The following is a 14,433-nucleotide window of genomic DNA, read 5'->3' on the forward strand; positions in this document are numbered from 1 at the left end:
AAAAGAGTCAGAATTCTGAGATTTAAGTCAGAATTCTAGTGGATTTTCAAAATAAAAGCCGTCTGAAATATGAAAATGTGACTGGTAATTATATATTTGGCATTATAATAAATCTCAGTTTCCACTGATATGTTTTGATTCAGACTGAAAGGAGAAAACCTCAAAATTTGACAGTGCCAATTACAGCTACACCTGATATGAAATTTCAAAATGAAAGCCATTAGAAATGTTGCATATTAGTGATGATTTTGGATATTCACAAGGTGCGATTCTTTAAAAAATCAGTTTCCACTGACGCATTTTAGTTCAGACTTAAATAGACAGAATTCTGACTTTAATCTCAGAATCCTGACGATTTTTTTCAGGATAATAATAATAATTTAAAAAAGAAATTTACCTTAATTTTTTTCTTCATTGGCCCTAATCCTCTTCCGCAGTATATGCATCACACTTAAAAAATATCTTTTCTTTTGCATTCTTATTATTCTTTATGCATTTTCCATGTGTTCTTTGGGTATTGTAACTCTGCCTCCTAACCTCCTAACTCAGGGACAAGTGAGGCTTGTGTGTGTGAAGGTGGTGATAGTAGTTTCAGTGCAGTCACCGACAGTCCAGCAGAGATGAAAAAGCCTCAGTGCGCATGCGTAGCGTAGTCATCTGACGGGGTGAGCGCTCTGTGGACGTTACCGCTACATCAAGGGCCAGCACTGTTATCACAGAGCGGGACACCGACAACCTCCATGAAGGACCGTCTCCTGCTGCAAAAAGATACACTGTAACAACGGAGGGGCAACCGGAAACACCACCTGGACGTTTAGTGGTTTGCACGGGAGGACAATTTCCCCCTGAAATGTAGCCAGCAGCGCGAGCGTGTGTTGTTATATTCGCGCGGTTGCTGCATGCATGGCTCTTCACAGGGATGCCATGAAAATCAGAACAGCCGACTGAGACACCGCTGCTCCTCGCTATCACAGACACGGCGGTGGCGGCGAGCGAGGAGAGAAGGTGAACGATGGATTCTGGTAGAAAGATCCACATTAGGTAGCGAGAACGCGGATCCACGGAGAGCTGCACGTCTCTGTTGCACAGTGAAGTCGCCGAAAAGATGGATTTCAGCCTGCTCCGAAATATCATCAGCAGATACGTAAGGGCCCCCCCGTCTGTCAACACTGTCACAACTGTAGCCCTGTGACCTGCAAGTGTAACAAAATAGCATGCATTTGACTTATTTTGTCATCAACTTTGTTCTTTCATTCACATGTATTGGAGATTATTGCACACCACTGCATTCAGAGCGTGGATGACCAAACACTGCTCCAATGATAAACATTGCACTCGAGCTGCTTTTGGCAGGCCATCCACTGTGGGCTTTACAATGTTGTTTTGTGGGACTGAATGGGGAATGTGCCAGTAGCTACAGATGCAGTGATGGCTGGTGAATGTGGGGAATAGGAATGAACTTGGCTGCCCCAGTTTAGTTGCTTTTATAGTGGGTTACTACAAGCATGCATACTAAACCATCCTCATGGCTTGCAGTTGCTCTGGTCTGCAGTGGAAATAAATCCTAAGAAGGAACAGAGAGGCCTTGCAGGGACTTATTCTGCAGCACAAGTTTGTATATTTAAAGAGATGCTACTATCCCTCTGAAGTGATACGTTCTGCAGTTTTCACTGTAAAAAAATAGCATTTTACTTAATAACTTGTTGCCTTATTATCAGCTGTGTGGCTTATTGATAAATGTAACTGCATAGATATTTGGTTATGTTGCTGAGCTCTTCAACTTGAAAGCCTTTGACTTATTTCCATTGTTGTCTGTCTAGCTAAAAAGCATTTAATATTGATGCTTAAACTTGGAACTAAGAAGTACTGCTTGAGCGATATTCATTTCTGGGACTGATACTTCAGAGAAAAAGTCACTTGGTGAGTTGTGGTAGCTGATAAACAGAACTGCTGAGCTGAAAAGAAAGTGCAGTTTGCTACAAGCATGCTTACTAAACTGTCCTCCCGTTGCCCTGGTCTGCAGAGGAAATAAATCCCAATCTGGTCTGCAGGGGCCATGCAGGGACTCGCTCTGCTGTGCTGGTTTGTAAATTCTACTCTGACACTTCCAGCCTGACAGAGTGATACGTTTTTCAGGTTTAACTAGAGTATAACATCACTTCAAAACAGAATCATGCAAGGTTTTATCTTTATGTGTAATCAGTGATCTGTCTGTTAGCGGGAAACAATAAGCAGGAGATGTTGAGCTGTAACTGTATTACTGCTGGGTCTGTTCTGTACAGGCCGCTGTACGCCATCATCAGCAGTCTCTGCTTATCAGCCAGAGCAGGAAGCAGCTGGTCGGTGGGTGGCTGAATTAGAGGGAAAAGTGTCTAGTGGGAACCAAGTCTTGACAGGTCTAGTGATGTTCATCAGACTGGGCACCTCTGGAGCATTGTGACATCTGCAGCGCACAGTCTGCAACCCTTTCACCTGACCTTAAACCGGCTCAGGTGCTGTAGCGATAACTATCAGTTTGAGCAAGCATGTGCGCTCTTGCTGTTGTGTCTATTTTAATGTGCGGTTTTATGTGTGTTTGCGTGTGTAGCAGGCGAGTGACAGTGTGTAGTGAGCTTGACGGATGCTCCAGCAGGGCTAATATCAGGGGAAATCAGATCCACAAGTGAGGCGGCGAGGAAGGGTCACTGAACACGCCCCCTCATCCCTCACCCCTTCTCCCCTCTGCATGTTCGCCCTGTAACATCATGAAGCAGACGAGGGATTAATCATTAATTCAATTATCCACATATTGATTGGGAATCTGAGGAATGTTTGATATATATGTGCTCCCCTATTACTTGTGTATCACCCTTCATTAACCCTGCCATACTCTGAACAGCTGCTCCCGTAATGAGGCTACATAGAAGAACAAACATTACATCATGCAAGGTGATTAACATGTGATCAGTGAGGTGCCCAGGCCTTTTCTCTGGACACGGAGAGCAGTGAAGTCCCCGCCAAGGTCACTGTGTAAATGCTGCTGCCGCCTCCTGTACTGTCAGAACTGTGCGTTAATGAAAATGCTGTATTAGTGCGTTAGTGTATATTAGTAAAGCCTGTCCAGCCATGAAAGAATGTACTTAGATTTAGGCCACTCGGAGAAGTTAATGAGCCTTTCACTTCATAGCTTGTTGCCTTTTTATCAGCGTCATGACTTGCCCTTGATGTATTTTTGTGTGAAGAAAATTAGTGTGCAGTTATGTTGTAAGACTAAGCCGGATATATGGTTCCACTGTTGTTGATGGTGGTTACTCCGTCAAACTGGGGTCAAGAAGGTAGCGAAAAATTATGCTAAAGTAGTGGATTGTACTCCAATTTTGCAGTTAAAGAAAGTTACCCAGAAGGCTGTTTTCTCAGAAAACATAAATTTGCATTTTAAGCCAATTATAGTGTAAACCACAATCTGCTTAGCTGTTGTGCTCTGCTACATGTGCTGAGAGAATTGCATACTACTGGGTAAAAGCATGTTCCACTGGATAAACTATGTGGTAACACCATTTCATAACCAACACAAACCTTTTCACTCCCTTATATTGTTAGCTAAAAAGTTTAGTGTTGCCTTGCATAGGGAAACATACACCAAAATTAATATATTTGCGATGGGCTCATATCAGGGCATTATATCGGCTGACCAGTAACAGTTGGGCTGTTAAACACGTACAAAGAGAGACTAACAGGTCAGTATTGAAGACATTAAAAACAATGTTTGAATGCAATGGTTTAAGATGCTTCTGTGTTTGAACCATAGACTGTATAAAATATGGGCGTAGGATCAGTGACGTCACATCTGTTTCTGAAGAGCTGTTTTGAGGCCAGTCAGTGGCAGCAGCCATATTGCTGCTGTCAAGCGATTGTGACGTAAAGAGGCGGGCTTTGAGCTTCCTAGCCAACAGCTACAGTGTTCCCGCCTGTCAATCAAGTCACCTGTGCCTCTCATTGGAAGACTCGTAATCTCAATATCTTCGAAATTGCCTCATTAGAAAAAAATTTGCCTGGCCTACAGTGTGTGCTGATCGAGAAATGAGCTATCCAGACTAAACTCGTGTTTTGTACCAGGCTGTAAACATGTTTATTTCTGCTGTAAAGATCGTCTTTTTTGAATTGGTGTGTATGTGGTTTCCGGTACTTCTGGAGCCAGCCTCAAGCGGATCCTCGATGAATTGCAGTTTTTAGCACTTCCGTATTGGACTTATATTTTTAGACCCGAGGTTGCTGCTTGGTATGAATCAAGGAGCAACCTCTGGCCACGAGTAATGAAGCAAATACAGAAGTGTTAAAAACTGCTGTTCCTTGAGTGTCCACTTGAGGCTGGCTCTGGAGGTACTGGGAACAACATACACACCAATTCAAAAAAAGACAGCAAAAATAGACATGTTTACAGCCTGGTACAAAAACTGATTTAGTCTGACTGGCTAATTTATTTATCTTCACACACTGTACTCAATGGTTTAGAAGATATAGATTACAAGTTTTGTATAATTGGAGGCACAGCTGACTTGACTGACAGGCAGGAACACTGTAGCTGTTAGCAAGGAGGCTCAAAGCCCGCCTCGACTCTGCCACTTTACTTCACAGTAGCTCGACAGAGGTTTGAATGAGTTCAACATTTCCAATACTGCACCAGTCAATGATAGGCTTCAACAAAGTGCTTCAGAAACAGAAGGGAAGGGTGACGTCACAGATACTACTTATATTCATTATACAGTCTATGGTTTGAACAAGATTTTTGTTGACGATTTGAAATCAATCTTTTCACTCCTTAATCTCCGTCTTCAAATTTGACAAATTTTCACACTAAAGCGAATGAAAACATCAGCGCAGTTCTGCCATCACTACTCCTTTGTACTTATACATTGAACTCTGCAACAGCGTTATATTTTTTTATTTTTTGAAGTCCACAGGATGCGTGTGCGCCGCATTACCGCTGCAACATGGCTTTGCTCCGTCTGAGGGCTTGCGCCGGCTCAAAGCAGGCAGGATCAGCTGGGTCCAACATAGAGAGAACCACATACAAACAACAGGTCACAGAGCCTTTCTGTGGTTGAATGTCTGCTCATTTGGAGAGTATTCCATTACTTTTGTGCTTTAATCATCACTGAGTATCCTGCAGAATTGTTAAGGTTCGTTTTTGCAGGTTTAGTTTAATATGAATAATTCAGCTCTACTTTGTTGTCCTGTTAACTTCTGACACAGTTATCATCTTAAAGTCCTGTTGTAGTCTACCTGGATCACGGATATATGGCTGTTTGTAGCCTACATCCATAATCAATGAGTATTTCTGATCCATAGGATCTTTAAATGCTGATGATTGTATGGGATACATCAGGGAGACAGGTGTATGGTAGGACTACCAGCTAGCTTGCGGCTTTGTTGGTGACAAAGTTTGACTTCACGTTGCGTTGCGGAAGCGGGAGAGGAAAGTTGGGTGAACACACAGCAGACTTACACACAAATTCCATGGGTTAACTCTACCGGCTCCCATGATACACATTGCCTTCCACCCATTAAACCTCTGTTACTACCTCTGAAGGCAAATCAGAGGCAGAATGAAGTCGACCCTCACTCAGCCTCCGTCCGATACACATTGCAGACGAGGTGTGTAAATATCCTGCTTTGAAATTGCAATGTGCAAGAAGCCAGTGGGAACATTTCATAGCCTGTTGACAGACAAATAGATCTCTACAGAAGAGCACTTTATAAAAAGCACAGAAATTCGGGTACATATTTGAAGGCAGTTCATTGTGTCCTGCTTATGAGTTTGTTGTCTGACACAAGAAAAGTTGCTGGCGAGTTGAGCCTGTGCGGTGCAGTAAAAGAAAAAGTGTCATGGTGCTCTGCAGAGCGTGAAGTTTAAATGGGATGTTTTTTTTGCGTAATAATCTAACTCTTCTTAACTTTTCCACTCTGTTGGCAAAGAGAGGAGCTGATCCTATATGCAGTAAGATATACAGCACATTTGGAGTCTGTGTGTACAGTTCTGTGTTCAGCAGACTGTGTCAGAATGGGACGTTTTATTATACATTATATATGATCCTGTGTGTGTGTTATGTCTGTCTGCTGTCTCCACTTCTTTCTCTTCGATGCCTTTTTGTCGTCTCGTAATAATAGCAATGGCGTGATGTCTCAGAGTGGTGCAAAGTGTGAGGACTGCATGAGGTCATGATCTGGATCAGACGGGCTGGCGTGTGTAAGTGGGGGTCTTAGTCAAGATTCAGGATGCTTTACAGGGGCTTAAAAATGTTCTCTAACTTGTAAAGCTTTGCTTTTCTATGACACATATGATAACATTTTAATCTATATCAGCAAATCGTCCACTGCATCCTCTTATTTTGAGCTTTATCTACTGAGGTCTCACTTTATCCTCACCCTACTTAGGTCTATCTTCAAAATCCTGTCTGTCATTCTTGCAGAGACCCCTCACAACCTCAACAGATAAAAGAGTAAGGCCTCCCTTTCATCTACAAGGGTGCCAGCAGGTCCCAGAGTGCCGAGGGGCTTTAGAGTGGTTTCTCACAACTTTACAGCTATTTGAGTCGCCCGGCCAATGTTGAAAGGGCAGAAAGCAACCTGCTAGATTACCCTTAGCAACATTAGCTGCCACAAACGGTTAAGGGCAGTCTATTCCTGTCTGCTCCCTTCACTCAGAGATGGGGGTCCTTGTGGAGAGACGGAGGCTGTAGGTGACAAAACTACACAGGATTTGTGTTTTGGTAAAGCTTTGCCAGCTGGCCTGTGTGTTTACATCAGAAGAAACAGCCATGTAACAGCATGCTAGCTCATAAGAATGATTAAGTCCCACACAGCGTGCTCCGGACACAAAGGTTTCAGACACAGCTTCAAGCCTGTATTAGGATGTTGTCAGGTTTTTAAACGCAGACAAAATGAGAAAGAGGGTTTATTCTTTTTTGGGATTCAGATTACGGTGGCGGGAGAAAAAGAGAGATGAGAGGGAGGAGAGAGCAGAAGTAGCACAGCTGGATTAAAGACTTATGTAACAGCTGGATCACAGCGAGTCAGGAGGGAGAGAAAGCTGGGGCAACAACAGAGTACACTATTTTATTAAAGTATCTGCTCAAAGTATTTGTCCTCTTTATTTGTTGCAGGTGTTTTCTTGTTTGCGTCATTGGGGTGTCTGGTGGCTTTTGGCGTCAGTGTCAGCTGTTTAGACGTATTTGCAAGCAGAAGGTCCCTTTTCCCCCCAGATTTATGTTTTTAGCCTGCACCTGTGTGACAACAGTAAATGGTGCTTCATTTCCCTGAAAGGCACAATACCACTACTTATATTAATGGCTATCTACCCTGTCCTGCTGCTTTTGATGTTTATTCCCTCTCAACAAAGGATTGTTCATGGAGAATACAGTCTGAGGAGTCTTGTTGAATCAAATGAAAGCACCAAGTAAATGTTCAGGAAAGTAGCTGGATGGGTAATGTTGACCTATTTTTAAGAGCCTTTTAATATCTCTTGCCATATCCAGTTTAAGAGCATTGCATTAATGATAAATACCCCAGGTTTCATCTACAGTCTGGACATGATGTGTTCTGGTCCTTTTTCTTTGCATCGCATGTACTCTTAGACTTGTCGCTATTGTAATTTATGGTATACGAGTAGATTGGAGTGTATGTCGAAGAGGTTGCATTTTTCCTTTCTAGCTATCAAAGTCTCAATGCATCTTTCATCTTGGTTCAAAGCTATGCCAATTTATTAAGCTTCTGTTCAAAAGAATATTGTATGTTTTGCTACCTTAAGTTAAACCAGAATGATTTTCTTTTGGATTTCAGTAAAAACTAGGTCATCAGCTTGACCCTCATAGCTCACTAATTAGAACCAGCTGTTCATAAATGTATTTGTATATTTTTGTGTCACTACTTTGTTGTAAAATTTAAGCTACATTAATATCCCACCCAGTAAAAGTCAAAAGAAAATGCAGGGCTCTCAAGTTTTGAACTTCGAGATTTTGGCAGGGGGGGGTGGGGGGTGGGGGGGTGCAGACATATTGGCTGTTGGGTAGCTATATTTCTGTCTTTCTTTTTGATTAGCTGGTGCGTGGCAAGCTCATTCTGAACTCTACGGGAAACCCACTTGATTCCTTCCTGTTCCACAGTGGTAAGGAAAAGCGGCGCAACTTGGTTGGTGTTGTCCTAGTAATTATGGGTTGAAATGCGTGTCTCACGCCCAATGCGTGAGACTTGAGAGCCCTGCAAATAACTATGTAAGAAAGAAGTGGAATATGGAATCACAAGCTGTGACACAACTGCTAAAATAGACTGTTTTAACTGCAGCTAGCAATATATGTTTCATTTTATTGACAATTCTGTGTAATATAGGTCTGCCTGTGTTGTTACTTTGTTGTTTGTGTGCATTTTAAAGTTGCTAATACCAGTCTCCATTCATGTCTAAACACTATACCTCTGTTTAGAGTGTTTACCTTACTCGGCCGACCTAGCAAACGCTGTGTAGCTAGCTTGTCAATATTAGCAAACTGGTGTTTTGTTTGACAGATATTAATATTATTTTTATGAAATATTTCTGGTCAAAATAACTCTTTAAACACTGTTTTGTTAGTGTCAAGCCAAATATGTAGCCTATTGTTCGATTTACATATCTTAGCCTCAGAACTAAGATAGTTCTATACAGGGCTTAAAATTAACTTTTTACCTCATCTGCTATTGGCTAGTGACCTCCAAAAATGTACAGGCCAAAAATATTTTTCACCAGCCAAAAAAATAAATAAATCATGCCTTAGTTGATTTAGAATAATTAAGATACGTTTTTATTATGAAAATCCAACATAAGCATCACTAAGTCAGCCAGGACCGAGGTTGGCCAGTTTTCTTTGAAACGTTGTATAGTGACATTACTCCGTTTAGCTGTCTGTTCCTCTTCTTGATCGTCTCCTGCCTCTTTGTTTATCGTTTTTGTTTGTGGTGGCTTCATACCGGAAATGTGTCACCACATCTTTCTCGAAACGCTCTTCCCACCGTGCTTCTTCAAGCAAAGGGAATGAATAGAACTCCAGTAGCTGACGTCACTCACGCCGTTCCCAACATACCAAATCACAACACAAGTACAGCACACCGCAAGGGTCAAAATAGCCTGATAGTCGGCAGAAATGGACGAAAGTATGAAAACAAAACCTCACTTGCAATACAAAATTTTCCATTGGCCACTGGCAGGTGTGTGTTTTTATTTACACGCCAAACTATTTTTTTTACCCGCCATTGGCGCTTGGCATGTGTTAATTTCACGCCCCTGGTTCTATATCAAAATTATCGTTAGCTTTGTCATAAGGCTACATTAGGAGAACACCTGGCAGTCAGAAGTTTTAAATATTTACTGAAAACTCAGAACTGTATAAAAACGATTGTGTATCAAATTAATGGAAATTTAGTGATATATATAATATAGTGCACATGTATACTTAGTGAAAAATATCTAGGCTAAATTTTAACCAATGAAACGCCAGTATACAGTCAACTGCTCTACTGGTATCACTTTTTTACAGTAACTTTTTGAATTGTGCTTAATACAAAACATTATTTTTTGCAATTATTATTTTATATTTAACTCATTAAATGTAAAGTTACTACTTCACTACAGGGGATAAGGCAAACATTATTTAATTTTAAGTTGCATCACGTTGTGTATTTTTGCGTCCACTCTCCATTTAACACAAGTAGTCCATTGAGGCTGAGTGTAGTCAGATGAATTTGATCTGTGAGTTAATTAACGATACCTGCTCAACATGCTGTGCACTTCAGCGGCACAGCGTGAGGGGATGGTGGGGGAGGGGTGAGACACGACCATTTAATCAGAGCAGTTAATGGTGTATACCTTTTATTACATCTCTGGGGTTTAAAGGAGTTACAACATGGGCACAGGGCAGCGAGATTGTTGCACAGCAGGGTCATGGGTGGCTTTCATAAATGTAAATATACACATTTATAGTCCTGTAAAGTGCCAGCGTAAAAAGTCATTGTTATCTCAGTTTAAATCCAAAGTTTAAACAGTTCAAAACTATCTTTCCCAAGAGAGTTAACTATACTGTACAGTTATAAAACATGAAGTGATAGTAGTGGGATCATCACTGTTATCAAATCCATCACATCATTATTAATGACTGATGGTGATGTAAGAGCAGCCTCTGTGCTCCAGGGCTGTTTTAGTGTTGTTAATAAAGACAAAGCCTCCACGTCCAGTGACCAACCAGCCAGCCACTTTGTCTGATGGTGCAGCAGAGTAAAGAGGGAACAGTGGGCCGGGGGTTGATACGGATCAGTGAGGATTAATGATCAGATAACTACAACCACAATGCAGTCTCTCTGTGTCTTTCTCCATCCCTCTCCCTCAGTCACACTGTCAGGAGTGTGACACATACTCTGGCGTGGAGGGAAAGGAGAAAACTGTGTCGATAGAAGTATGAAGGGACGAATGATGGAAGAAGGAGATTGTAGATTGAGGAGGGAAAATGTTTGAAGAAAAGTAGATCTGAAACTTACTGGATCTGATGTTTAAGGCTACGTGATGTACTGGAAACCATTATCGTCATACTATTTAAGATCATTGCTGACAAAAATGATCAGTTCATTGTCGGAAAATTCACTGCTAACAATTTACTTGCTGCTTTTTTCCTGTATTATTATAAAAAACAAGATTTGACCTGAAACTAATATCAGTATTGCCCTCCGGTATCAGCTAGTACACCAATGCATTAATCAGATACCTTAACTGATTAGCTCTCAAAATCAGCTGCTTTCAGGGGAATTACCCCGTGACTCTAAAAAATTACAGTGCAGCTCCAACAGAGAGTGTAAAAAGAGTCAGAGCTAGCAAGAAAAACTAGGACTCAGGGTTTTCCTTCATTCATATTCCCTGTTGTTGTGTTGGAGGCTCACTTGGTATGTGCTGATACTCTGGTTAATGTCTAGGAATTGGAATCAGAGAGTAAAGAATGGGGGCGATGGTGGACTAGTGGTCTTGTCGGCCGGAGGCCACCGGTTCGACTCCGGGCTGGTCGACCATTTGCTGCATGTCCTCCCCCACTCTCTACTCCCCACATTTCCTGTCTCTCTTCAGCTGTCCTATCATTAAAGGCAAAAATGCCCAAAAACATAACTTAAAAAAAAAAAATAAGAAGAATTTAAAGAATGATATCAGACCATTTCTAATATTTTAGACATTTAAAAAAAGCAAAAAACATAATTTAAAGATGAAGCTGTTACAAGAATGATCGCTTTCAGTCCTTATGTGTGACAATTCAATAAGTTGATGTACATCACAGTTAATGAGTGAAGCAAAACCAGATTACATCAAATCATAAAATTGTAGCACAAAGCTATGATCAATGTTTCACCATTATGCATAACTTATGATGTAACTCATTTATAATCAAAAGATCCCCTGGTTGAATCAGCATTAACGCTTGTACATTTTTTCACCATTGTGTTTGACAGCATGCTGACTGAACATCCTGATTTTATTGGTTGTTTCTCTCTATTAAATTATAGAGGAGTTAAGCCGCCCAAAAAGGGATTATGTCTTGGTACAGGATTCTTCATGCTGATAATTCACCAAATCTGGTTTATTGTTCTGCCCCTGATTAGATCACTGCCTATAAAGACATAACTGAGTGAGCTCATTTATTGATTTACATGATATATGACACATTATTATAGTCAGTTCTTTAAAGTTGGCTTGTAATCATGAGGATATTTTTGTTAGACAGAAAATGTCTTGCTGTCAAACTTTGAAAATTTTTTACTATCTTTATAAACAGAAATATTGCAGAACTCGAAATATGAAGTCATCAGATGAACCTTTATGAATGTTATTTTACAAGATGTAAATTGTTCATAAAAAAACAAGAACAGCCTCTAGATCTGTGCCATTGGGTGCTGACATATTTGGGCCTGTGGAGCCAAGGCATGAGCAGAATTGCCCTGGCTGGTGGAGTCTCAGAATTGAAGTCACACGTCTTCAGCTAACCAAAACTTGCATTAAAGCTAGGGTTGGTAGTCATAGAAAACTAGCATGAATTTGAATGCAGCATTTCATCAGGACTCTGTCTAACCCCTCCCCCTTCCCCCCTCCCCTTGGAGCTCCTTCAAAACGACGCCCCCACTCACATGCACGAGCGCTTCGCGACCATATGATCATGACTGATTCAAAACCGGTCCCTGCACTACGTCAACTCATGTCTCACTCAGCGGTAAGAAAACACCAAAACATTATCATAGTGAAAATTAAAAACACAAACAAACATGAAATGTACGCGCAGGATGCGGGCAGAACGGCAGGACAGGATTTGATTGGTTTCATAAATTGGACCCAAAAGGCAGGGATTGGTTGGTGTTTTCCCAGGTTTACTCTGGCTGTAGATATCGGCTTTTTTTCGCTCTTTTTAAAGAACACATTATGTATTGATTGCCATCAGGAGATAAAGATCATTTTATAACGAAAAGTGTATCTAAATCTGACTGCCAACCCCAGCTTTAAACTCATGGATAAAAATGTCAGTCCAGTCCACAGCGGGATAGATTCTTGTATTGATTTGAAGCAGACACTTATGGCTATGGGAAGTTCAATGATTGTGTTAGTGTTGGTTATGTTTATCTTTTTCACTGTTCCTCCTCTACTCTGCTAATCTGGTAATTGACAAATCGTGAGCCAACATTTGTCAATTTGTCAGTCAATCATTTTTTTTAACTACAATTAACACTTGGACATAAATCAACATGATCGAACTAATCATCATGACAGAAACCAGGTTTGAGAAAAAATGTGTTAGCATGTATTTTAACTTTACAGTGTGACCCATATTCTACCTGTTAACAAGAGGGAGGCGGGATTTAACACCTATACTCAGGCAGTAAGTAGGGGGAGCAGTATATGCAAGGAACACTTGTGGAGTCCATTTAAATATACAGTCTATGATTTGTACCAATAGGATCCTTTTAGCTCTTCATGTCAGTCAGAGTTATTTAACACATGCTGAAGAAACCCAGTCCACTGTGTTTTTTTCCCACCCACACAGTTTTGATGAGAGGATAGTAAACATTACTCTCTGTATGACACACTGTTTATTTTGGTCAGTTACATTCCCTTTTATTGAAAGAAACTTGTCCAAGTGATACACACACTCTTCCTTTTTGTCAGTCTTCTTTTTGTTCTTGACATCTTCTCTTCTCTTCTCGTTAGTATACTTTTATCCATTATTTACTCCCCTTCTCTGTTCTCCCACTCTTGCTCCTGCTGCTCACTCCACGTCAATCTGCCACTCATCGTACGCCGCACTTTCCATCTCTATCTCTTTTTGTTTCACTGTATCTATCTGGGCCACGCTGCCCCCCCCCCCCTCCCTCATGTTTTGGAGGGGTCTCAAGTCGGCTAACACTGTTGGCTCAGTGTCTATTTTTATCCCACTGCCAAGCGCCTGTTGATCACTGTGGATAAGTTTAGAGCTGTGACTCTGAGTTTTTTGCTAGTTGCTATTACAAAAGACTTAAGCACCACTTTTTAAATTCCCCATGTCAGAAGGAAAAGTAACATTACCGTTTGCTTGATCTTTAGTCCAAAGTTAACACAAGTTGTGAGTTTATAGAAGTGCTCAGGTTCAAACTTTTTGAAAACTTATAGATTTAGATCTGCAAGGTTACAGAGGGGACGTGTGAACATTAAAAGATTTGTTCATTGGCAGCGATTAGCTCCACCTCTGCCAAAAAGTTGAGGACATTTTAAGCAGTGGAGCGCTGCTTCCACTGAAGTGCTTGTTCCAGAACTTTTCTGCTAATGGTCAACACTTCTGTTTGAGCTGTGTCAGGCAGGCTGCTCTGCCAAAGGCTGCGCTCACACACTGCCCACTCAGAGAGTGAAGCTTTAGGGGCCACGTAGGAAGGCAGATGGAAACAAACAGCTGAATGCTGTGGTCTCTTGACTCTTGTGTTTTTTTCTTGGAAAGCTTTATACCCACAATACAGTGTAAAGAAGGACACCTTGGGAAAATATGTGCTGCTCTCAACTCCCAGAATGCCCCCTGTTAGTCCCAAGGGAGCCACTTAGATCTAATATAGATCAGAGATGAACTGAGGTGCAGGTTTAATGCACGTGATCCAGTGTGCTTTCTTTGTTTTGTATCAAGGCATTGGAGCGTTATAGTAAAACAAGAGATGCTTTTATCTGTGAATAAAAGAGTAATCAATGGACCAAAGTAAACTCCAGCAGAAAGATGTGTAACGATAAATGACAAATCCAAACTTGTGTGCCTCAGCTGATCAAACCTACACACAACAACAAACACACTGATCCTTCTGTGTTGTCTGTGACGTAGTTTGTGAAACAATGTGGCTGAAGACAGATACAAATCTTGTGTAATATTCCTTTTTTGTTCAACTCTGGAA

At 41.1% G+C, this 14,433-nt stretch overlaps 1 protein-coding gene across 2 annotated transcripts in view; it reads left to right on the forward strand.

Annotated features, from left to right (window-relative positions):
* The first annotated feature begins 650 nt into the window (after nt 1–650).
* LOC117820346 (probable phospholipid-transporting ATPase IH) overlaps nt 651–14,433 on the forward strand; it is a 52,566-nt gene continuing 38,783 nt past the window's right edge. The window contains exon 1 of one of the 2 annotated variants that reach the window (XM_034694076.1): nt 651–1,144. In XM_034694076.1, the coding sequence (XP_034549967.1) occupies nt 1,106–1,144 (39 nt within the window). In that variant the 5' untranslated portion in view covers nt 651–1,105. The remainder of the gene's footprint in view (nt 1,145–14,433) is intronic. The other variant, XM_034694077.1, reaches the window with a different exon arrangement.

This window comes from Notolabrus celidotus, chromosome 10 (assembly GCF_009762535.1).
Source record: "Notolabrus celidotus isolate fNotCel1 chromosome 10, fNotCel1.pri, whole genome shotgun sequence".
In the NCBI taxonomy this organism is placed as follows: Eukaryota; Metazoa; Chordata; class Actinopteri; order Labriformes; family Labridae; genus Notolabrus; species Notolabrus celidotus.